Raw genomic sequence first — 25637 nt, forward strand, 5'->3', positions numbered from 1 at the left:
ATTCCAACCCTAAGATAAATCCCTCTCTGACAAGAAACATGCCAACCCCAAGATAGCCTCCCCTGTGACCAGAGACATTCCAAACCTGCAATAAACTTTCCATCACATAGAAACATTCTGAACCTACGATAAGTCCCCTTTTTCAAAACCCTTAAATATTCTTAGTCTGTAAGAGAGAAGAACTCTCTGACCTAACTTGTTCAGAAGCCCCTCTCAGGTTTGTTTTCTCTAAAATAAACCTGTCCTTAACTGTCAAGCCACATTTTGTGTTTCTTTCTTCTTTCTTTAAGTCTTACAGTGCTGAGTCCTCCTCTGGGTGGGGCCACAGGATGGATTGAGTCATGAGTCCAGGTAGAGTTAGCCATCATCAGAAATACAAGTCTGAGATATCTCAAAAAGTGAATCCTAGGTTCTACAATAGTGATGTTACTTATGGGAGTAATTGGGGAAGTTATAAATCTTGTGACTTCTGGAAAAATGGCTGGTAATAATTTACCTGTGCCTACATCTTAGCAGAATTCAGGCCCCTCTCATAATCCTAACCTTGTGGCCTTTCATTAGTTTTACAAAGGCAGTTTAGTTTTGAGAAGGGCTATTACCATCCTTGCTTTAAGGTTAAGCTCTAAACTAAATTTCTCCCAAAGTTAGCTTGGCCCATACTCAGGAATGACCAAGGGCAGCCTGGAGTTTAGAAGCAAGACAGAATCAACAATGTCAGATTTCTCTCACTGTCATAATTTTTGCAAAGGCAGTTTTAGAAGCACTGGATCTCATTTAAGCCTCAATATCACCCAATTTTAGATGAACCTGCAGCTGAGTGAGGTCAACATTTTCTCAGAGTAATACAAGGATAAATAATGGGCCAGTGCAGTGGCTCACGCCTGTAATCCTAACACTTTGGGAGGCCGAGGCAGGCATATCACCTGAGGTCAAGAGTTCAAAACCAGCCTGGCCAACATGGCAAAACCCCATCTCTACTAAAAATACAAAAATTAGCTGGGCATGGTGGCACGTGCCTGTAGTCTCAGTTACATGGGAGGCTGGGGCAGGAGAATTGCTTGAACCCAGGAGGTGAAGGTTGCAGTAGGCCAAGATCACACCATTGCACTCCAGCCTGGGTGACAGAGGAAGACTCCATCCCCCACTCCCCCAAAAAAGGAGAAATGACGGAGTCCACTTATCAGCCTTCTGGCCAAGATCAAGTATAATAAACAATGGAGCCATAGTTGGAACCCAGTCTCTCTCTTTCCAGAGTCTTGTCGTTCACAGACCTGGTCATCGGGACCCACCTCCTTCTCCTTTCCTTGGAGATTCAAAGCCATCCCCTTGGCTTGTCTACCATAAGATGACTTGATAAACACACAGATGCCCTCATCAATATCACTTCACTATGCCCAGGAGATTCTTGTCCTGCAAGACAAATGCTGCAAATAACTTTATGGTTCACTTCAGGAACTTCCTGGAAAGATTCATCAGCTCTTCAATAAAAAGCATCCAATGATAGCTTAGACTCAAAACTCATTCAGCTCACCACCAGCAAATCCTCATCATGCTGTGTTCACATATGTGAAAGGATTATGTCATGACTTGCTAATTCCAAAGAGGCTGAAAGACTCATCTGAAACTACATGTTTTGATCTTCAAAAATATGGACTGGGTGTGGTGGCTTACACCTGTAATCCCAGCACTTTGGGAGGCAGAGGCAGGTGGATCACAAGGTCAGCAGTTCGAAACCAGCCTGGCCAACATGGTTGAACCCTGTCTCTACTAAAAATACAAAAATTAGCCAGGTGTGGTGGCGCATGCCTGTAATCCCAGCTACTGGGGAGGCTGAGGCAGGAGAATTGCTTGAACCTGGGAGTTGGAGGTTGTGATGAGTCGAGATCGTGCCACTGTACTCCAGCCTGGGTGACCAAGTGAGACTCTGTCTCAAAAAACAAACAAACAAACAGAAAAGAATAAATACCCCAATGTTGTTCTCTCCTACTGTGAGACCCTGCTAGTGAAACCGCCACTGCAAAATTATGACTGAGATGGTGAAAGAGATCTGACCTAACCAACTCCATCTTCCCTTCTGACCTCCAAGCTGTTCTTGTTCATTCCTGGGCATGGGCTTTGAACTAACCTGGGGAGGAACTTACAGTTTATAGTATAGAAAAAAGAAGACAACAGTCCTTTTCTCAAGGTAGGCCCCCTTCTTGTTAGCCAAAAGATTAGAAATTATGGGGCCGGGCGCGGTGGCTCAAGCCTGTAATTCCAGCACTTTGGGAGGCCGAGACGGGCGGATCACGAGGTCAGGAGATCGAGACCATCCTGGCTAACACGGTGAAACCCCGTCTCTACTAAAAATACAAAAAACGAGCCAGGCGAGGTGGCGGGCGCCTGTAGTCCCAGCTACTCGGGAGGCTGAGGCAGGAGAATGGCGTGAACCCGGGAGGCGGAGCTTGCAGTGAGCTGAGATCCGGCCACTGCACTCCAGCCTGGGTGACACAGCGAGACTCCGTCTCAAAAAAAAAAGATTAGAAATTATGGTTGAGCAGTCATGCAGCTGAGGATTCAAGATTCTGACCCTCCCCAAACTGCTCCTAGGCATAACATCACTGTTGTAAAACCTAAGGTCAGTGCCTGAGATATTTGCAGACCCCGCACCTGATGGATCAACTGGCACCACCCAGATCGATAAACTGGCTCATCTCATCTTGTGGCCCCCACCCAGGAACTGACTCAGCACAAGAGGACAGCTTTAACTCCCTGTGATATCATCTCTGAGCCAGCCAATCAGCACTCCCGACTCACTAGCCCCTCCCCACCCACCAAATTATCTTTAAAAACTTGATCCCCAAATACTCAGGGAGACCAATTAGAATAATAATAAAACTCCAGTCTCCCACACAGCTGGCTGTATGTGAACTACTCTTTCTCTACTGCAATTCCCCTGTCTTGAAAAATTGGCTCTGTCTAGGCAGCAGGCAAGGTGAACCCACTGGGTGGTTACACTAGGGCCCTGCAATAGCAATGCCTTTCACTCCCCTGGTAAGCACCACCTTGGTCTTGTGTACAGGCAGTGCCAACTCCATGGGCCTGTGACCCATGCAGGTTCCAGGATCCTGCCCACAGAAGGGCAACTTCATATCTGGCCTGGCACAGGGTAAGCACTCAGGAAATGCCAGCTATTAGCTAGTGACAATGTCCTGACCCCATCACATCTGGCAAATTCTTTTCCTCATGGAGCCTGGATTCTGGACTCTCCTCCAACAAGTGAGTAATTGTTTCTAGACCCACATGCTTCATTCAGAAAGTGGTCCACCTTTCCCCTAAAGCTTCCCCTGCTACAGCTTTTCCTATGTGCAAGGCCTAAGCCTCAGCTGTGTGCTGAGCTGACCCTTGGATACAGCCTGACTCTGTGCCAGGAGCCTGGCAGGCTCTGGGGAAAAGGCCTGGTAGAGTGGTCCCTGGAACTTACGATCTCTGCAGAGACGGTGGCATCCCAAAGACCCGCTTAGAAGGCTATGGAAGCAGAAGGAGGTGACCCTGTGGGGTGTGGGCTGCATACAGGCAGAAGCAGGAGGCCAGGCAAGAGGGAACAGTGTGGAACATGGAGCCTGGATTCTGAACGCATGCTGCGTTTGCTGGGGTGAGGAAGGCGAAGAGAACTCTGGAAGAGAGGTCAGGGGAGAGGTGACAAAAGGTCACTGAGAGGAGACAGATGGAAAGGGAAAGGCGCATGGCGGTTAATGAAGGGAGGGTCACAGGAGAGGGCTGGGAGGGGATGCTTCCATTTTCTCCCAGATAAGCACATAGCATCAAGTTTAGAGATGCAAAGACAAAGACAGGAGAGAATAGTTAACAAACCTCAGGATGGTCGCCTCGAAGAAGCAGGACCAGGCACTGCCATTCTAGCATTACTTAAGTTTGCGTATATTGTACCTTAATATTGTACCTTAATAACCAAATTCAACATGCCACTTCTAGGGGCATCAATGCAGTTTTTTGTTGTTGTTGATGTTTTTTGAGACGGAGTCTCGCTCTGTCACCCAGGCTGGAGTGCAGTGACATGATCTCGGCTCACTGCAATCTCTGCCTCCCGGGTTCCAGCCATTCTCCTCAATGCAGTTTTAACTGCACAAAATCCAGAAAGTGGAAGAAAGTTTAGGAGCTTTTGGCAGCAAAATTCCCCAGGTGGAACAGTTTAAAGAAAAATATGACCGCAAGGTGGGGCTGCATGGCCAGTGCAGACCTGCAAGTCACAAAGCAAGGCAGCCACCTCCGATGGATGCGTTTGGAAGGCTGCTCCCTTCCAAGAAGAGCCCCTGGTGTCCCAGCAGTCCCTGACCACCAGGAAGCCTGCAGCTGCAGCTGCAGCGTGTCATACAACTATGTGATTGCTGCAGTGCGTGATACAACTATGCGTGAAGGGTGAAGGGGTTGGCAGCTCAGCCCTGGAGCATCTCTCTTATTCAAGTTCAGCCCCAAGTCATGGGTGCTTGGAACTTGGACCTGTTGACCCTCATCGGCTCTATGTAGGCAGCAGGCAAGGTGAACCCACTGGACGGTTACACTAGGACCCTGCTATAGGAGTGCCTTTCATTCCCCTGGTAAGCACCAGCTTTGTGGACAGAGCCCAGGAATCTGTATTCTAACACCCTCTCCCTATCTCTCCACCCCCATGGTGTTTATTAGGCAAACTCAGGGGAAGCTGGCTATGCCAACAGGGCGGCTGCCTCTTTAGCTGCATTTGCCAAGAGAGAAGGGCAGAGCTGTCTTCTCCAGATCTCAGCCTCATGGTAGGCTCTGGAACCACAGCAACACAGGCCAATGTGAGCCACCTGTGCAGCAACCGCCCCCTCCCCGCCCTGCACAACACAGCAGCAGGCAATCAGTTTACCGAACATATAGGAGAAAAATAATTTATTTATTTAATTTAAAACAGCAAGACTTCAGCTTCCACCCCATCAGGGCTTGTATTACAATTCTGCAGATGCAAAAACTCACACTTTTGATGCCACGACTAGAAGTTTGTAAAAACAATTTTTCTTGTTGTGGACACGTGAAGAGTTCTGTTTGTACCTTCAGCCTGGGTCAAATAATAATCTTTATTTAAAAACAAAACAGAACAAACCAAAAAAACCTCAAAAGCACAAAGAGGCAGAAAGCAGCTGGTAAACCTGGTTAAAAGACCAAAGTTCAGAAAGTGCATGGGAGAGGGACACTGAGCTGAGGACACTGTTCTGGCTGCAGAACGTGTTATGGCTGAGGTTACACTTGGGTGACTGGGGGATGCAGGCAGATAAACATTAACCACACTAACAGAGGAGAAAGAAGTCCACTGGGGCTGTGCAAAGTGTCCAAGGAGCACAGCCCCTTTTGCCCTGATCAGATGTAACAGCCCTTCTCTTGAGCCCAGGAGTTCGAGATCTGTCTGGGCAGCATGGCAAAACCTTGCCTCTACAAAAAATCAAAATTTAGCCAGCCCTGTGGTCCCAGCTACTTGGGGAGCTGAGGTGGAAGGATCGCTTGAGCCTGGGAGGTGGAGGCTACAGTGAGCCATGACTGCATCACTACATTCCAGTCTGGGTGTGGTGCTCCAGACAGCAAAACCCTGCCTCACAAAAATAAATAAATTAAAAAGAAGTAACAGAAGTAACAGCCCCTCCTGGATTTGTTTTATTTTTTGAGATGGAGTCTCACTCTGTCACCCAGGCTGGAGTGCAGTGGTGCGATCTCGGCTCACTGCAACCTCTGCCTCCTGGGTTCAAGCAATTCTCCTGCCTCAGCCTCCCAAGTAGCTGGCACTACATGCACATGCAACCACATCTGGCTTTTTTTTTTTTTTTTTTTTTTTTGTATTTTTAGTAGAAACAAGGTTTCACCACGTTGGCCAGGCTGGTCTCGAACTCCTGACCTCAGGTGATCCCCTACCTTGGTCTCCTAAAGTGCTGGGATTACAGGCATGAGCCACTGGGCCTGGCCCCCTCCTGGACTTTTAGGATGTGACTTCCTTCCCATCCAGTCTTTCTGTCTGAGCACTACCCACCCAGCTAGACTGACTGGGTAACTGGATCTAAGAAGGAGGCGATATTGCTGTTTTCAAGGTCGGTGGGCCAGAGGCCTGGGCTAAGGCACTCAGACAAGCCCCTGCCCTGCCCACCTGATAACCACCATTCACAGTGATCATTCATCTGTGGCAAGAGGTGGGCAGTGGAGGAAGCTGAATTAGATACCCGACGTGTAACTTTTTGGAGGTTTTTACAGAAGCAGATAGAGTGGCCAGTGGCATCAGAGAAATGGAATGAGAACTTGAGCCCAGGCACCCAGAGCAGGTGTTTTCTGAGCCCTCAGCTCCCTCTACAGGCCTTTCCTGACCACGGCCAGCCCGTTTGGGGAGTCATGTCTCAGCCCTGCTCCCTCCCAGAGCAGGGAGGGCTCTGGAGGCCCCTGCTGAGCAGCGTTGATTCTAACACTATTCCTCTGTGTCCTAGTATTGTCTTTTCTCTTTTATCTGTAAATCATGTTCTCTTTTGCCGCAAGAAAATTCCTGAATTTTTGCTCCCTTCTAGAAGCTCAAGTGAGGGTCTTTACCAGAGACATACCCAGAGATTTGCTGTACTGTCTTTAGGGGAGTCCAGAACTCACACACAGAGGCTATCTCTGCCGAGCGGCTGTCCCTGGAGCAGCCCAGAGCTCTCTTTCAATCCTAAGGGGATGTCTGTCTCGCTAATTTCCATCAAGAAATCTGTTTTCTCGGACAGGCACAGTGGCTCATGCCTGCCAGCACTCTGGGAGGCTGAGGCGGATCACCCGAAGTCAGGAGTTCCAGACCAGCCTGACCAACATGGTGAAAACCCGTCTCTACTAAAAACACAAAAAGTTAGCCAAGCATGGTGACAGGTGCCTGTAATCCCAGCAGCTTGGAATTGAGAGGCAGGAGAATTGCTTGAACCCTGGAGGCGGTGGTTGCAGTGAGTCAAAATCACACCACTGCACTCCAGCCTGGGCAACACAGTGAAACTCCATCTCAAAATAAAAAAAAGAAACAGAAATCCATTTTCACAGGAAACCAAAAATCAGCATTTTGGACTCAGTCCGCTAAATGATTATTCCTTTCCTGATACAGATTTTGGTTTTGAGAGTCAAACAGGGATCGGCAGCACAACGTGACTTCGGTTTTGATCCAGAACCATTTTACTAAGCTCAGAAAAGCATGCTTTGTCGAGTTCCGATGGATTCCAAGGGAAATCACCTATCACAGGTAAAGCTGCACTTTCTCTCGCCAAGCGCCTGGAGGTAGCATCTCCACTTCCCATTCTTTGCCAATGGCTCCTGTGACTGAACAGAGAAGCTTTTTCTGAAATAAGACGAAAGCGTTTGTGGAAGAGCCACAGAATAAAAATAGAGATACAACTGCTTACTTTCAATTCTTTTCTTTTAAATGTAAATAATTGCTCCATGATCCATGCCGCCACTTACCCCAACTGAATACCAAAACAGCCGAATCCTTTTGAATCCTTTTTTTTTTTTAATTTTTTTTTTTCAGAGACAGTGTCCTGCTGTTTCCCAGGCTAGAGTGGCAGTGGTGCCATCCCAGCTCACTGAAGCCTCAAACTCCTGGGCTCAAGGGATCCTCCCGCCTCAGCCTCCTGAGTAGTGGGGACTACAGGCGTGCACCGCCACACAAGCTCTAGGTGAAAGAATGAGGCTCCTTCTCAAAAAACAAAACAAAAAACTGAATCTCAATCTTAAAACCTTCACCTTTAGGGAGGAATGTTTGTTTGAGACCGAGTTTCACTCTTGTTGCCCAGGCTGGAGTGCAATGGTGTGGTCTTGGCTCACCGCAACCTCCACCTCCTGGATTTAAGCGATTCTCCTGCCTCAGCCTCCCAAGTACCTGGTATTACAGGTGCACATCACCAAGCCCAGCTAATTTTTGTATTTTTAGTAAAGAGCAGGTTTCACCATGTTGGCCAGGTTGGTCTCGAACTCCTGACCTCAGGTGATCTACCCGCCTCAGCCTCCCAAAGTGCTGGGATTACAGATGTGAGTCACTGTGCCCGGCCTGGGGAATTGTATTTGGATTACTTATCTCTCCGGCCACTTTAACTTACAAAAAACTAAACTAAGAAGTAAATAAGCCAGAATCCCTCCCTGCTCACCCACTTTGGTCTCTCCAAGAACAGGAGGATTATAAGAAAGGAGCTGGGGAGACAGTGGGGTCTTCAGGGGTTCCCTGAGACGCCTCTTCCTGCCCTTGTTCCAGCCTTGGAATTGGAAGGAGGGAACCTGTGTCTGAAGTGATTGACAGGTGGGGGCAGGAGTATGGATTCTGGCCTGTGCTTGACACTCAAACCCAAGCTACAGCAAGGGTTAGCAGCCCACAGAGGGAGAGGCCAGGAGGCGCAGGGAGTCTGCTGTCCCTAAGCAGCTGTGCTGGGCTGTGCTCACCCCTGGTGATCACCACGCAACCTCAGGGGAACCTTCAACCTGGTGAATGGCAGCTGGTTCCTCTGTTGAGCAAACTTTCCAAGGAAAGCTGGGCTCTCCAAAGAATCTCAACACCCGGACCATGATGTCTCAACACCATGATGTCTGGATGGGGACACATCTCTGGGGCCCCCGACAGCTTATTTAATCACACGGAAGACAGGTGCACAGGTGTGGATCCCTCAAATTGTAAACAGTGCTGTGTGGCCCTCAGGACACCAAGGTCCACTGGGTGGAGGCACTGTGGCTGCAATCGTGGACCACTGGTTTCCCTGAATCTCACTGCTACCCTTATGCAGATGAACGCCCACCCCAGTGCGCCAGGACACTGGTACAGGTGGAACTTGCTGCCTGAGGATCTAGGAGGTAGAAGAAGCTGAGTTGGCGGCTGCTCTCCCAGTGGAGCCGAGAGCATCGATACCGGGGCTTCCGGTGCAGCAGACGTGCACTTCTGCCGCTGCAGCAGGCACTCACAGAAGCGCCCACCCCCAGGACGGCAGCACCTATGCACAGAACTAGAAAGGACAAAAGCTCAGGTGCTTGGAAGTTCCCCTGCGGTCCCTTGGAATTCCTGACATTCTCCTGGCTTGGAGGGCGCGGGAGCTTTGGGAGTGCCGGCCGGGCTCTTGGTGGGAGGCTGAGAAGAGCAGCAGCAGCAACAGAGAGAGAAGAGCCGGGTTCGGACGGCGCGGGTGCAGAGGACGAACATGATGCAGTTGGCACCTCCCTGAAACGTGTTCCCGATACCCTGTCAGGAGAAAAGGAGCTGTGAGCATGGGGCTGGAGTTGGTCTCAGAAACACACGTTCTCTTAAGGTGGCTCACACCTGTAATCCCAGTCCTTTGAGAGGCTGAGGCAGGCAGATCACTTGAGGTCAGGAGTTGAAGACCAGCCTGGCTAACACGGTGAAACCCTGTCTCTACTGAAAATACAAAAATTAGCTGGGCGTGGTGGTGTGCACCTGTAGTCCCAGCGACAAGGAGGCTGACACAGGAGAATCACTTGAACCCAGGAGGTGGAAATTGCAGTGAGCCGAGATCCCACCACCGCACTCCAACCTGGGTGACAGAGCCAGACTCTGTCCCTGCGCCCCCCCCTAAAAAAGAGAAATGGCTGAGAAACACACACACACACACACACACACACATGCATACACACACGCATACATGCACACACATGGGGTGGCTGGGAAGTGCTGTGTACCCCAGCACCTCCCCCCATCCTTCCCGCCATGGCTGATCTGGGATGACCTTGGCAGTGGGCCTCCAGCAGGGCTCCAGGTCTTCTGGGCTGGGAAGGACCCAGGAGCAGTCAACTCTCCTGGGGCTACTCCTAGACCACTGGTGAGCACCTCCCCACCCCGGACCACACTGATCCCACTCTGTCTCCTCTCTTCAAGGCCCTGTCTCGGGCAGAGAGGAAGGCACACCACAGTGAGGCCGAGCTCCCTCCCTGCAGCTGTGCCTTGGCCGACACTGGGGTGCAGCCACTGTGCTGCGGGAAGGAATCAGGCTGTGCCTCCTCTGGGGGCAGGGATGACAACAAGGGCCAGGGAGGGCAGAACGACCTACATGCAGAACGACCAGCACCGGAGTCCGCACCGCGGGGGAGTTACAGAGGGTCAGCACGAACCGCACGGTGCTCCAGACCCGGAGGCAGATGAAGATGAGCGGGATGAGCACCAGCTTCTTGTCCGCCACAGAGCAGCGGCGCGGCAGGCGGTGCTCCTCGGAGAGGATGGGCCGGTACTCAGAGAGCGCCGTGTGCTGTGTGGGGACAGCAAGGGCAGACTTGAGCAGATGGGCACCCTCCCGCCACATCCACCCAGGCTGCCCAGGTCTTCCCAGGGACCTGAACTAGCTCAGGGAGGTAGGGGAGATGTGTGGTGGAGCCCGGATCCTTTTCCTGAACCCTGACTGCTAGATCTCCACCCAGTCCCCATCTCCATGTGGAGGTCTCAGAGTCATCTGAAACAGCTCAGGTCCAAGACAGAGGACAGATCTTGACCCCTGAGGCCAATGCTCCCTTCCTGGTCTCAGCTCATGGAAACAACAGCTTTCCAGCTGCCTAGGCCAAAGCCCTGGGGCTCTGCTTTGAGCCCTTTCTTTATCCCATAGCCCACATCCGACCCCAGCAAGTCCTGCAGCCCTCTTTGTTTGTTTAAAATAGATACAGGGTCTCACTATGTTGCCCAGGCTGATCTCAAACTCCTGAACTCAAACAATCCTCCTGCCTCAGCCTCACAAACTGCTGGGATTATAGGTATGAGCCACCACCATGCCGACTTCTAACTTCAAAACAGATCCAGACTCTGGGTACCTCTGCCACCTTCTGCCACTGCCCCCGTGTCCAGGCTGTGTCACCGCTTCTCTGGATGGGCTGCCCCTGCCACTCGGTCCTGCTCCCCACTGTGGTCCATTCTCAACACAGAAGCAGCAGAGCTGCTTGAAAACCCATCTGCCCCAGCGAGTCCTCCACTCAGAGCTCTTCAGCGCTCCCTACTCCACACGCTCCTTATGGTCACAGCGGGGCCAACCCTTATGGTCACAGCGAGGTCAACCCTGCAGCCACACCGACCCCCTTGTTATACTGCAGACACACAGCACCCACACCCCAGGGCTCCACGCTGGCTGCTCCCTTGCTCTGGAATGCCCATCTCCATCTGTCCCTGGGGCTCCCCCCTTGCCCACTTCAAGACTTTGCTCAAGCAGCACCTTCTGGATAAGGCCCAATGCCCCTATTTAAACTGCAGAGAGGCCGGGCATGAAGGCTCATGCCTGGAATCCCAGCACTTTGGAAGGCCGAGGCGGGCAAATTGCTTGAAGTCAGGAGTTCGAGACCAGTCTGGACAACATGGTGAAACCCCATCTGCACTAAAAATACAAAAATTAGCTGGGCGTGGTGGCACATGCCTGTAATCCCAGCTACTTGGGAGGCTGAGGCAGGAGAATCGCTTGAACCTGGAAGATGGAGGTTGCAGTGAGCCAAGATCGCGCCACTGTGCTCCAGCCTGGGCAACAGCAAAACTCCAGCTCAAAAATAAATAAGAAAATAAATAAATAAATAATAACTACACAGGCACTTCCTAGATAGTCCCATCCTCACGTTCCGCTCTTTATTTTAGTCTGTTTCCCACAGTTTGTCTCACCCTCAGTCCCAGGACATCATTCATCCTTGTTCCTCGGGCTTATTGCTTATCATCGTCCTCCCCTTCAGAATGCAAGCCTCCTCCCTGCACAGGGAGGGCCTGCTGTGCCCCCAGCCCACCCACCTCTCCAGGAGGAGAACAAAAACGTGATCTTGAGCCAGTCTTGGCTTTCCTCCTCCTGGAGAACGTCTTTCATGAGAGGAAGGAGGAGATTCCTTCCAGATCAAAGCTGAATTTGTAAAAACAGATGAAACCACTCATAATGAAGATGTGCTTTTTTTGGCTAGGAGTGGTGGCTCATGCCTGAAATCACAGCACTCTCGGAGGTCAAGGCAGGAGGATTGCTTGAGCCCAGAAATTTGAGAGTAACCTGGGCAGCAGAGTGAGACACTGTCTCCACAAAAAATTTAAAAATTAGCTGGGCATTGACCAGGAGCAGTGGCTCATGCCTGTAGTCCCAGCACTCTGCAAGGCTGAGGTGGGCAGATCACTTGAGGCCAGGTGTTCAAGACCAGCCTGGCCAACTTGGTGAAACCCCGTCTCTACTAAAAATACAAAACTAGGCTAGGCACGGTGGCTCACGCCTGTAATCCCAGCACTTTGGGAGGCCAAGGTAGGTGGATCACTTGAGGCCAGGAGTTCAAGACCAGGCTGGCCAAAATGGTGAAATCTGTCTCTACTAAAAATACAAAAAAATTAGCCAGGCGTGGTGGCGCATGCCTGTGGTTCCAGCTACTTGGGAAGCTGAGGCATGAGGACTGCTTGAACCCAGGAGGCAGAGGTTACAGTGAGCTGAGATTTGCCACTACACTCCAACCTGGGCAACAGACCAAGACTCTGCCTTAAAAACAAAAACAGAATTAGCTAGGTGTGGTGGCACACACCTGTAGTCCCAGCTACTCGGGAGGCTGAGGTGGAAGAACAGCTTGAATCCAGAGGTGGAGGTTGCAGTGAGCCAAGATCGCGCCACTGCACTCCAGCCTGGGCAACACAGTGAGACCCTGCCTCAAAAACAAAAAATGCATTTTTGAGCTGGTCCTGTGCCTGGGATGCTGAAGGCCCAGGGGAGGGGAAGTGCCCAAGGTTTTCTGCCAGCACCTGGTGTCCTGTGGAGTCACTGGTGCATCGTGGCATCTCTGAGCCTCCAAGCCTCTGCAACTCACCTGCTCAGAGCCTTCCTCCTCCTCCTCCTTCTCCTCCTCCTATGGCTTTTAGCAGCAGCCCAGGGAGCTGGACTTCCCGCTGCACCCCTTGGAAACAAGTAGAGGAGCTCCAGGGTGGGCCTGCTGCGCGAACTGCCCGCTAGCTTGGCTGCGTCTGCTCCTAGCGGTGCCTGTCCCAGCTCACCGACTCTTGGCTCTTTCCTAGCTAGAGGCAACTAGCACATGCTCAGCTCCCTGCCCACTGCTACCCCGTTTTTCTGAAACACTTGCTGATTTGGAAAAGAGGACCCATTGTCACCCGCAGGGGTCGGCCTCAGCCCCGCAGGCTTCCTGCCCTGCCAAAGGAAAGGCAGAAAGAAAGACACACAAAGGGCATCTGTAGAGGAGAGTCCTGGGCAGGGCCTGGCGCAGCGCCTGGGAGCCTTCATCGGGGTCCCGGAAACTTCCCAGGGCAGTGGAGAAGAAGAGGAGGTGAGAAGGGCATCCATCACCCAGGCAGGAGACCAACAGTTAATAAAAGGCTATAAGAAAACAAAAGAGGATTTCTTTTTTTTTTTTTTTTTTGAGACAGGGAATCACTGCCACCCAGGCTGGAATACAGTGAACTCCCAGGCTCAAGCGATCCTCCTGCCTCACTGTCTCAGCTCTCAAGCAGCCAGGACTATAGGCATGCACCAGCACACCAGCTAATTTATTTATTTATTTATTTTTTTGAGATGGAGTCTTGCTCTGTCGCCCAGGCTGGTGTACAAGGCTACAATCTTGGCTCAAACTGCAACCTCTGCCTGCTGGATTCAAGTGATTCTCCTGCCTTAGCCTCCTGAGTAGCTAGGATTACAGGCACCTGCCACCATGCCTGGCTAACTTTTATATTTTTATTATAGACGGGGTTTCACCATGTTGGCCAGGCTGGTCTCAAATTCCTGACCTCAGGTGGTCCACCCGCCTCGGCCTCCCAAAGTGCTGGGATTATAGGTGTGAGCCACCGCGCCCAGCCTTAATTTTAAGTTTTTTTTTGAAGTGGAGTCTCACTCTGTCGCCCAGGCTGGAGTACAGAGGCGCAATCTCGGCTCACTGCAACCTCCATCTCTTGGGTTCAAGCGATTCTCCCACTTCAGTCTCCTGAGTAGCTGGGACTACAGGCGTGTGCCACCATATCCAGCTAATTTTTGGATTTTTGGTAGAGATGAGGTTTCTCTGTGTTGGCCACGCTGGTGTTGGGATCATGGGCATGAGCCACCGTGCCCAGTCCAAAAAGGATTTCAGACCAATTGGGAAGTCCCACAGCCATCTCCAGCAAGGAGTCCAACTGAGGCAGAAGAGGGGTCTAGGGCGGGTGAGAACTGGCTAAATTTCCAAGTAAAAAGAAGAGAAAACTAGAGGTCTTGATGCAAGAAGACACAATGGGAGTGGAGGGCGGAGATTAGGCGTCCAGATGGCCACAGCCGCAAGGTGCGTCCTGGCTCAGAAATGGCTGCTGGGTGGACAGAATGGCCTACAAGATGGGTACACACCCTCCTACAATTTCAGCCCTGAAAACTCAGAGGGCAAAAAGCAACACAGGGACTCACACCAGCAAGCCTGCAGGATGAGCCCGGAAGTCTGAATTTAGAGCATTTCCCCTGGACCTATCTTACTGCCCCAGCCACTCCTCACATAGAATCTCTGCCCGTAGTTACCTGCACTTCTGCCTCACTCCAGGAAGTTGAGATCCATGTCTGAGTCCTCAAGATAAACCCCCATGCTATACACAGTTTGGTGCTAGTAGATGCTCAGTAAAAACATACTGAATGAGGCTGGGCACAGTGGCTCACACCTGTAATCCCAGCACTTTGGGAGGCTGAGGCAGGCAGCTCACTTGAGGTCAAGTGTTCGAGACCAGCCTGGCCAACATGGTGAAACCCTGCCTCTAGTAAAAGTACAAAAATTAGCTGGGCATAGTGGCACGTGCCTATAATCCCAGCTACTCGGGAGACTGAGGCAGGAGAATCACTTGAACCTGGGAGGCAGAGGTTGCAGTGAGCCAAGATTGCACCACTGTACTCCAACCTGGGCGACAGAGCAAGACCCTGTCAAAAAATAAATAAACAAAACTAAAATAACATATGGAATGAGTAGTCGAGTGGATCAATGAATGGGTTATCTGTGGCCTTTTGCAGGTGTTTGCTTGCGGCCAAGAGGAAGCCCCTAGTTCACATATGCAGACTGGGAGGCAGGAACAAGGAGGAACTGGGCCAAGGTGTCAGAGGAAAGCCATGCTTTCCTAGGCTCTCCAGCCAGCCCAGCCTACTGATTTCTGAATTCCGGAAAACCCTGCCATTTAGGATATAATAAATCACTAAGCGAAGTTAGGTGAGTTATTTGCATCATTGACTGTGAAATTCCACAGTCCTCCCTTCCCTGGGGCAGCTCGGTCTTGGGTCCATCCTCCCCTTTTAGCTAAATTTCTCAAGTTTAAGCAGCCACCACAGGCCGTCCACCAGGGGGCAGGAGAGGGCCGTGACTGAGGACACGGCAGCTCTCTCCGCAGGAGCCCTGCGCCCCGGCAGGCCCTTAATCGGCAGGCCCTTAATCGGCTAAGCCTCCCTTTCCTTATCTACAAAGGAGCAAAAGGATCCAGCTCCTAATGGGGCAGCGGGAACCGATGCACGATCCGTGTAATACAGCACGTTGCATGGTGTCTGGTGCACAGTAAGTGCCTGGTCCCCTCCGGCCCATCACTGGTTCTGTCCCCAGAGACGCAGCCTGTCCCCTCGGGTGGTCAAACTCAACACCAGGCCTTGCACCTGGGCATACAGGCCATGAGGAGGGCCCTGAGTTCTGAGGGCAGCGCCTACCGCTCTGTTGATGTGCTTCCGGATCAGGAGGTACAGCAGGGGCAGCAATATGTATGCCAGCATCTCCCACAGCTTCCCCGTCAGCAGCATCCACAGGACGTGGTCCTTGGCCTCTAGGTCAATCCAGCACCAGCCCACAGACACGTCCGAGGCATCATAGCCAATCTTCTTCAGGGCAACGGCTGCCACAGTGATGACCAGCGGGACCCCCCAGCTGAGGAAGAAGGAGAGAAAGAGGCATTGGGGCCAGGCCATGGCTCCCAGCAATGTCAGCCCTCACAAAAATGACAGAGGATGCCCTTCAGAAAGGGAATGGTGCTCTCCGGAGCCTGGATGGCACAGTGGCCCTGGAAAATAAGGGATAGGTGTTGCCCCAGAAGCCTGGCTCTACTTTAGAATTCTTCAGGGACTGGCATTAGAATGGAGTGACGTGGGACAGCCAGCTCCCAGCGTGTGCCCAGCTGCTTTTGCATACACGTGTGTACAGAGTTCGAGACGAGGCAGGCCAACATGGTGAAACCCTGTCTCTACTAGAAATACAAAAATTAGCCGGGCGTGACGGTGCATGCCTGTAATCTCAGCTACTTGGGAGGCTGAGGCACGAGAATCTTTTGAACCCAGGAGGTAGAGGTTGCAGTGAGCTGAGATTGTGCCATTGCGCTCCAGCCTGGGTGACAGAGCGAGACTCCATCTCAAAAAAAGAAAAAAGTTTTGTATACATGTGTGTACTGAGCACATGGCCAGGCAGGTGTGTGTGTGTTTGCTGCCGTCATGACTGCTGTGAGTCACGTCCTGCTGTCCCAGGGTTCAGGACTGTGGTGCAGACACTGGTGTTGGGTAGGGCCTGTCTGGTTTCTGTTCCGGGAAGCCTTGGACACCAGCGTGCGAACACCTGTCCACGCTCGTGCAAATGTGCCACAAACGATCAGCGCCCCTTGGTCAGCCCTTGGGTCTGGGGTGCACACGTCAGGGGCTTAGGGTTGCCTGGGTGGGGAATTTCAGGGTTCTGCTTACCTTCGGCCGGCTCTAGGAGGGGGGACGTGACTTTGAGCAGCACATCCCTTCGGCCTTGAGGACTTCTTACGCAATGGTGGGGAATGGAACCTGGCAAGGGTCAACGGGGACCTCTGAAAGCATAAAGCTCAGGTAGGGGCCCCTCCAAGGGCAGTGTTGGGCTCAGTTTTCTCTTTTCTTTTTTTGAGATGGAGTCTCGCTCTGTCACCCAGGCTGGCGCGCAGTGGCACAATCTCAGTTCACTGCAACCCCCACCTCCTGGGTTCAAGCGATTCTCCTGCCTCAGCCTCCCAAGTAGCTGAGATTACAGGCGTGCACCACCACGCCCAGCTAATTTTTGTATTTCTAGTAGAGACAGGGTTTCACCATGTCGGCCAGCCTGGTCTCGAACTCCTGACCTTAGGTGATCCACCCGCCTCAGCCTCCCAAAGTGCTGGGATTATAGGCGTGAGCCACCATGTCCGGCCCAGGCTCAGTTTTCTAGAGTGCTCTCCCACAGCCAGCCACACAGCCAGGGGTAGGCCCCTTCCCTGCAGTCCCTGAACCAGACTGTTCCTTACACAGCAACGGAGCACACAAAGGCTACAGGGCTCCTGAGAGAGGCAGCCAGTGGGGTAGTTAAGAGCTTGGATTTCAGTGTAGTGGGCTGGATCCAAGTCCCAGCTCTGCCCCTGCTTAGGGAAGTTATTTAGCCTCAACACGCCAGGTTCTCTGCAAAGTGTGGATGACGACAGTGACTGCAGGGTGTCATCGTAGGGTCGTTACGAGAATAAATACATGTGTGTACAGAGCACATGGCCAAGCAGGTATGTGAGTGTTTACTGCTGTCATGACTGTTGTGAGTCACGTTCTGCTGTCCCAGGGTTCAGGCCTGTCTGCAGACACTGGTGCTGCGTGGGGCCCGTCTGGTTTGTCCAGGGAAGAAGGCACAGTACCCTTGTCCTAAGTCAAGTGCCTGAAGGGCAAAGCCTTAGGTAAACAGGAATGATACTATGATAACTATGAGATCAAAATTCAATGTGAATCTGAGGCCAGAATGAGGCCAGGAGAATTGTGCTTCAAGGGGTTCTCCCAAATGCTGCAGGGCTGGCAGAGGAGGCCGGGCAGGGACGAAGATGAGAGGGAAAAGTCAGTTCCCTGAGACTGGGAAGGCCTCATGCAGGATGCTTCCAGAACAGAGGGGCTCTGGCCAACCATCCCCTCTGCAGCGTTCTCCAGTCCCCACTGGCCTCTGTAGGGAGGGGCAGGAGTGCTGATGGCAGAGTCACGTCACCCTCAGTGGCCTGGGTGGCAGGAGGCAGTGTGTCCTGTTGGAAGTCACAAAGATACTGGAGCAAAAAGACCACAAAAGGCCAGGCGCGGTAGCTCACGCCTGTAATCCCAACACTTTGGGAGGCCAAGGTGGGCAAAACACTTGGGGTCAGGAGTTAGAGACCAACCTGGCCAAGACAGTGAAATCCCGTCTCTACTAAAAGTACAAAAATCAGCTGGGCATGGTGGTGCACGCCTGTAATCCCAGCTACTTGTGAGCCTGAGGCAGAAGAATCGCTTGAACCTGCGAGGCAGAGGTTGTGGTGAGCCGAGATCATGCCACTGCACTCCAGCCTGGGCAACAGAGCAAGACCCTATCTCAAAAAAAAAAAAAAAACCCACCCATAAAAGGTAAGAAAGTGTTGTTTTAAAACTCATGACGGGCAGGGCGAGGTGGCTCATGACTGAATCCCAGGACTTTGGGACTTTGGGAGGTTGAGACAGGTAGACCACCTGAGGTCAGGAGTTCGAGACCAGCCCGGCCAACATGGTGAAACTCATCTCTACCAAAAATACAAAACTTAGCCGGGTGTGGTAGTGCATCCCTGTAATCCCAGCTTAGTGGGAGGCTGAGGCACGAGAATCCCTGGAATCCAGGAGGTGGAGGTTGCAGTGAGCTGAGATTGTGCCACTGCACTCCAGCCTGGATGATAAAGTGAGAATCTGTCAAAAAAAAAAAAAAAAAAAAAAGCGAGTGGCTTTTAAAGTGCCACCAAGCCAATCCTCCAGTCATAATGTGCTGTTCCTCATTACTTTACAGTTGCAGGATTCCGCTAAGGAATTCTGGGAAGGGGGTGAGCACTGTATATAGGAACAGTCTCCCTGGAGGGGGCTGGTCTGGAGCTGGGGTCACTCAAATAGGGGATTCCCCTCTGAGTTGGGCATGGGAGGGTCACAGTCGGCACAGCACTCCTTTGGGCTCCCTCTACATTCCCAACAAGCCTTATGGGAAACCGGGGGACCACACAGACCCGCACTCTGTAACTTTAGGGTTGCAATACTAAAGCTACACAGCGATAGATTTCTTCTGTGATACTGAGTTTGTGCTGGGAAATAACCAAAGGGAAGGTCAAATAGGCAGAGGGTTTTGAAAGGGTTAAGAATGTGGGTTTAAATTAGCTGGGTGTGGTAGTGCACACCTGTAATCCCAGCTACTCAGGAGGCTGAGGCAAGAGAATCATTTGAACCTGGGAGGCAGGGGTTGCAGTGAGCTGAGATTGTGCCACTGCACTCCAGCCTGGGTGACAGAGCAAGACTCCGTCTAAAAAAAAAAAAAAAAAGAATATAAGAATGTGGGCCTGATCAACAGGGAGGGGTTGTTTGAACACACAGAAGGAGCAGCTGTGTGAGGGCCAGAAGCTGCCGGGGCGGGAATGGTATTTAAGTGAGAGGCGGTAAGAGGTAGAATCAGGGAGCCGGTGGGAATGAAGAGAGTGGAATGGTCCAATGATCCTGCAAAGCAGGCTGGGCCAGACTGACTCATGTACAGGCATGGACAATGGTGTGTTGGGAACATTTCACAACTGGCTCTCCAGAAAAATGTAGACGTATGCAGGTGTGCATGTATGCATGTTTACACAAACACATATAAATGTAAAAATTTCACCCGCAGGATGTGAAGCACACAATTTATAAATAATAATAATACTCCTCCTTTATCGTCCATTCCATGCAGCCGACTGATGCTCACAGAATGCTTTTGTTGATTTCAGCTAAACCCTGGATTTTGCCAACCTGTGGATGCAATCAGCAAATGAGAGAGCTCCGTGGCATGAAGTTAATTGATGCTTTCATTTCCCTTAACAAGATGAAAATGAAATAAGGAAGAAATAGAAAACAAGACATATGTTGTCACCAACCAGTGACACGAGCAACTTCTTGGCTGAATCAGGTACGAGTTTTCTTCCCCCCACACTAGGAGAGTGTTTCCTCAATTTTTTTCTGCTCCATGATCCTGTCTCTTCTCATCTCTTCTTTCCATACTGGGTTTTCTGCCTGCCCCAACACAGCTGCCATCTCTTCTTAAGCTCAGGGATGAGTAACACTTAAGTTTAATCTATACCTTTAACGTCTTCTCCATTACTTTTTTAAGTCTAGATCAGGGGTCCAGCAAACTATGGCTGTCAGACCAAATCTGGCCCACTGTTTGTTTTTTTTTTAGATAAAGTTTTATTGCAACACAGCCACACTCAATCATTTACAGATTGTCTACTGCTGCTTTCAGGCAGAGTTGAGCAGTTACAACTGAGGCTGCATGGCCCAAAAAGCTGAAAACACTTACTTTACAGGAAAACTTTGCTGACCTCTGCTCTACACAATCAACAAAGCAATAAATCAAGCCATCAAGTCTTGATTTGTAGTCTTTGCCAACTTCCATGTGTAAATACTTCCACCATGGCCAATTTCCAGCCACCAACACATGTAGTTGGAAACAGATGCACGTAGCACACCATTATATAGTATTTTCACCACACAGATTTGATAGATGCAACAACCTCAAGTGTGTAAAGAGCAAAATAGCTATGACACAATGAGCTTTGAATATTTATGGCTTTTTAATTTTTATTTTATTATTCCCAGCACTTTGGGAGGCCTAGGCAGGCGGATCACGATGTCAGGAGTTCAAGACCACTCTGACCAACATGGTGAAACCCCGTCTCTACTGAAAATCCAAAAAATTATCTGGGCATAGTGGCGCACACCTGTAATCCAAGCTACTCAGGAGGCTAAGGCAGGAGAATCGATTGAACCAGGGAGGTGAAGGTTGCAGTGAGCCGAGATCGTGCCACTGCACTCCAGCCTGGGTGACAGAGTGAGATTCCGTCTCAGAAAAAAAAAAAAGTATTATTATTTTAGAGACAGAGACAAGGTCTTACTCTGTTGCCCAGACTGGAGTGCAGTGGCACAGTCATGGCTCACTGCAGCCTCCAAATCTCGGGCTCAAGTAATCCTCTCGCCTCAACCTCCGGAGTAGGGGGTACTACAGACACATGCCACCATGCCCGGCTTATTTTTTGCTTTTTGTAGAGATAAGTCTTGCTTTATTGCCCAGGCTGGTCTTGAACTCCTAGCTTCAAGTGATCTTCTCACCCTGGCCTTTCAAAGTGCTGGGATTACAGACATGAGCCGCCATGCCCGGTCTATTATTTTTTAAGATGGGATCTCACTATGTTTTCTCAAGTGATCTTCCCGTCTCAGCCTCCCAAGGAGCTAGGACTACAGACAGGAGCCCCAGGCCCAGCTTTGTTTTTAATATAATCTAGTTTTTAATACTGGTCGTATCTAACAATCAGCTCACAAAATTCCCTAAAATGTAACAATCGTGTCTCTCAAGCTGGCTCCACAACACCATCAGACACAGGATAAAAATGATAAGGAGCTGATAGTGCTCCAGGTTCCCGACTACAGGGTAAGGAGAAAGTTGGTGTTTCTGGAACTCTCAGAAGGATAAACAGAGCAGTTCTCCAGCCAGGGGGCCATTCCGAGCTGAAGGTAGTCTAAATCTGATAGGTGCTCCACAAACACATGTGTGGCATAAATCCTGCTTTCTAGAAATGCGTATTGCAGTTCTGATATGTAGCCGCACACGGTGGCTCATGCCTGTAATCCCAGCACTTTGGGAGGCCGAGGTGGGCAGGTCACCTGAAGTCAGAAGTTTGAGACCAGCCTGGCCAACATGATGAAACCCTATCTCTACTAAAAATACAAAAAATTAGCCGGCAGTGGTGGCGGGCACCTGTAATCCCAGCTACTGGGGAGGCTGAGACAGGAGAATCACTTGAACCTGGGAAGTGGAGGTTGCAGTGAGCCAAGATCGTGCCACTGTACTCCAGCCTGGGTGACAGAGTGGGACTCTGTCTCAAAAAAACAAAAAACAAACAAACAAAAAAACCCCCACAGTTCTGACATGTAACACCTATCAGTTTTTCCCTCCTTCACAAGGGAAGCCACCACCCCCCAAAAATAAAGGCAGAACAAGTAACACAGGGCTCAATAACTGCACACATGAAAAAGACCAAGGGATTTAGCTGATTACAACCTAGAAATTCATGTGGTTGGAGGGGTCGTGCTGCTGCTCAGATGTGGGTGGCTCAGAACAGCCAATGGCTGGTGCTGTCTGCCTGTGAGTGGCCATATGCAGCCCACATTCTAAACCTGAGACTGGCAGGCTGGCACCAGTGCCAGGGCACCTCAGGAGCATGTGAAGAGACGCTGGGCCTTAAGCGATCCTCAAATGGTTAAAAAGTCTTGAAGAGGACCTGGTGGTGGAGAAGTGGTTAGATGCCGGAGGAATGGGCGGGGTCCTGCCCAATCCTAAACCCGGGGGCTGAACAGGCAGCTTCCACCGAGAGAAGGTGAGTGCCCATGTTTAGGGCGGCCATGACAGGTGCCGGGTGGGGGTGCATGGTGGGGATGTGGGTTAGAGCAGGTGACCGATAAGGCCCCTCCTCTCTAAAGCTGTGACTCTGAGGCTGGGAGGAGGCCAGGCTGAGCCTGCCTGGATGGAGGAAGGTAACTCTGATGTAGCAGGGGCACTACAAGCTTCTCCCAGAGGTGTCCAGGCCCCAGCTCCAACTTGTATTTGCCTAGAAACAAAAGCCAGACTCCAAGTCAGCTTCCTCCCCACTCAGGGTTAAGGGTTCAATGTGTCCCCCACAAATTTCATCTGTTGGAAGTCCTAATCCCCAGAACCTCAGAATGTGAGTGTATTTGAGAGACAGGGTCTTTCAAGAGGTGATTAAGTTAAAATGCAGTCATCAGAGTGGAACCTAACCTAATGCGACTCTGCTGTCATAACTTATAAGAGGAAAGGCCGGGCATGGTGGCTCACACCCGTAATCCCAGCACTCTGGGAGACCAAAGGATCGCTTGAGCCCAGGAGTTTGAGACCAGCCTGGGCAACAAAGTGAGACCCTGTCTCTACAAAAAAAAACATAGAAATTAGCCGGGTGTGGTGGCACACACCTGAAATCCCAGCTACTCAGGAGGCTGAGGCGGGAGAACTGCTTGAACCCAGGAGGTTGAGGCTGTAGTGAGCCATGACTGTGCCACTGCACTCTAGACTGGGCGAGAGCGAGACCCTATCTTTTCTTTTCTTTTCCTTTTTTTTGAGATGGAATGTCACTCTGTCTCCAGGCTGGAGTGCAGTGGCGTGATCTCAGCTCACTGCAACCTCCGCCTCCCAGGTTCAGGCGATTCTCCTGCCTCAGCCTCCCAAATAGCTGGGATCACAGGCACCCACCATTATACCCAGCTAATTTTTGTATTTTTAGTAGAGACAGGGTTTCACCATGTTGGCCATACTGGTCTTGTACTCCTGACCTCAGGTGATCCGCCCACCTTGGCCTCCCAAAGTGCTGGGATTACAGACGTGAGCCACAATGCCTGGCCATGACTGTCTTAAAACAAAAAAACAAACAACAGCAACAAAAACAAGAAGTGATGAACACACAGATCTTTACAGAGGGAAGACCAATGGAAGACCTAGGAAGAAGATGGCCATATACATGCCAAGGAGAGAGGCCTCAGGAAGAACCAGTCCTGCCCTCACCTGGACCTTGCACTTCAGCCTCCAAAACTGTGAGGAAATAAATTTCTGTTGTCTAAGCCCCCAGGCTGTGGTACTTTGTTAGGGAAGCCTGAGTAAACATTGCAGAGGTTTTTTTACAGACTAGACAGGAGAGACACGTGTCCCGGCAGCGGGTACTATCCCAGCTCCTAGGGCCCCCAGTCTTACAGGTCACGGATGACTTGGAAACTCCCTACCCCCACAATGCCCAGACTGGCAAAGCTGGGCCCGGACCCTCCACCAGCTCATGGAGGAGAAACTGACAAAAAGCCATTCATACTTGTCAGGAGCTCAGCCCTTTTTGGAACTCGACACCTTTTGTTTTTAAATGTCCTCCAGAGAAAGGAAGTGGAAGTACTGCCGGGGATTAGCCAAGCAGTGAAAAAACCACCTGCCCCGGGTGGCCTAGTGTCAGTCAGACCAGGCCACTTGTCCCCAGGACAGCAATGCTCTCGGTTTCCTGCCCTTCAGAGCGGCTCCTTGGGAGTTCCCAGCCCTACCCAACTGGGGATCTTCAGTCGTGTGGGTCTGGAACCTGCCCCACCAGAGTCAGGGTGGGGGCACCTGCAGACAGGGAGACACACTTCCACTTCACACACAAATGGACAGTTACACTGAAAAGCGGCCCACTGGTTTTCAAAGACCCTTAGAACGCCATCCCCGCTGCCAGGAAGGGGTCAGAGGTCAGACTGAAGCGGGCTCAAGGCAGGGTCTGCTCAATCACCAGCTCCAACCCTGGGATTCCTGTACCTTTTCCCCACCCCAAACCTCATCCTTCCTACAGATCTCTGGGGCCTGGCACCTGCTGGCGGAAAACAAGCAGGCCTCCTCTCGGGGCCAAACATACCACGCCTGGTGTAGGTACCATGAGGCCTGGGGATGTTAACATAACTCAGAAAATGCTTTGAGAACCAAACTCTTGTGCAACAATATGCCAATTTAAAAACCTCAGGACACAGCAGGGCTGGGGGAAGCCCAGCCGTAGGGAGTGAGGCCTGGTGAGAGGCTGCGTGGAGGAGGTTTCTTCCCTGAGAACAGTGGACACTTATTGTCCAGCTCCAGGGGCAGAGGGTCAGGGACTTGGGAGAAGTTCAGGGAGTCAGCCACTGGGCCAGGCCACCACAAGGTCACTCTGCAGAAGGGGAGAGGAATGTCTAAAGGAACTCTCAGATACACACTCATGCCCTAGTGCTACTGTCTGTAGCCCTCAGCTCAGGGATGGGCTGCTCAGCTGAAGGTTAAGGGGCAGCCTGAGCTCTCACACCTCCTGCCAAGCTGCTGGTGCTCAGCCCCCTGCCGTGGGCTTCCTGCTGCACACAGGGATGCAGCACTGCCACCTTCACCAGTCACCTCGGAAAACTTATGGGGAATAAATGAAACCAGTTCAATGATTGTTATTTTTGGGACTAGTGGCCAACATGGTAGGGTACTATTCATGTGGCCACTGCATCCATCCCTCATTCAGACGCCACTGCCTGGGGAGACGGGCCAGCTCTGCCACTGGCTCGTCCTTGCAGTGCCACGGTGAGCTCATTTCAAATTAGAGAGCTCAGGCCGGGTGTGGTGGCTCACGCCTATAATCCCAGCACTTTGGGAGGCCGAGGCGGGTAGATCACGGGAGGTCAGGAGTTCGAGACCAGCCTGGCCAACATGGTGAAATCCCGTTTTTACTAAAAATACAAAAATTAGCCAGGTGTGATGGTGCACGCCTGTGATCCCAGCTACTTGGGAGGCTGAGGCAGAAGAATCGCTTGAACCTGGGAGGTAGAGGCTGTTGTGAGTAGAGATCACACCACTGCACTCCAGTCTGGGCGACAGAGTGAGACTCTGTCTCAAAAAAAAAAAAAAACAAACAAACGGGCCAGGTGTGGTGGCTCATACCTGGAATCCCAGCACTCTGGGAGGCCGAGGCAAGTGGATCACTTGAGGTCAGGAGTTCGAGACCAGCCTGGCCAACATGGTGAAACCCCATCTCTACTAAAAATACAAAAAAATTAGACAGACATGGTAGTGTGTGCCTGTATTCCCAGCTAGTTGGGAGGCTGAGGCAGGAGAATGGCTTAACTCGGGAAGTAGACATTGCAGTGAGCCGAGATCGCGCCACTTCACTCCAGCCT

General features: G+C 51.2%; 1 protein-coding gene across 1 annotated transcript in view; it reads right to left on the minus strand.

Moving 5' to 3' along the window:
• Positions 1 to 8247: 8247 nt before the first annotated feature.
• Positions 8248 to 25637, minus strand: part of GPR157 (G protein-coupled receptor 157) — a 38546-nt gene continuing 21156 nt past the window's right edge. The window contains exons 5-7 of the mRNA XM_011935839.1: positions 15627 to 15840; positions 10050 to 10244; positions 8248 to 9226 (exon numbers count right to left, since the gene is read on the minus strand). Of these exons, the coding sequence (XP_011791229.1) occupies positions 9011 to 9226; positions 10050 to 10244; positions 15627 to 15840 (625 nt within the window). The 3' untranslated portion in view covers positions 8248 to 9010. The remainder of the gene's footprint in view (positions 9227 to 10049; positions 10245 to 15626; positions 15841 to 25637) is intronic.

The sequence above is a fragment of the Colobus angolensis genome, unplaced genomic scaffold (genome assembly GCF_000951035.1).
Source record: "Colobus angolensis palliatus isolate OR3802 unplaced genomic scaffold, Cang.pa_1.0 Scaffold149, whole genome shotgun sequence".
Lineage (NCBI taxonomy): Eukaryota > Metazoa > Chordata > Mammalia > Primates > Cercopithecidae > Colobus > Colobus angolensis.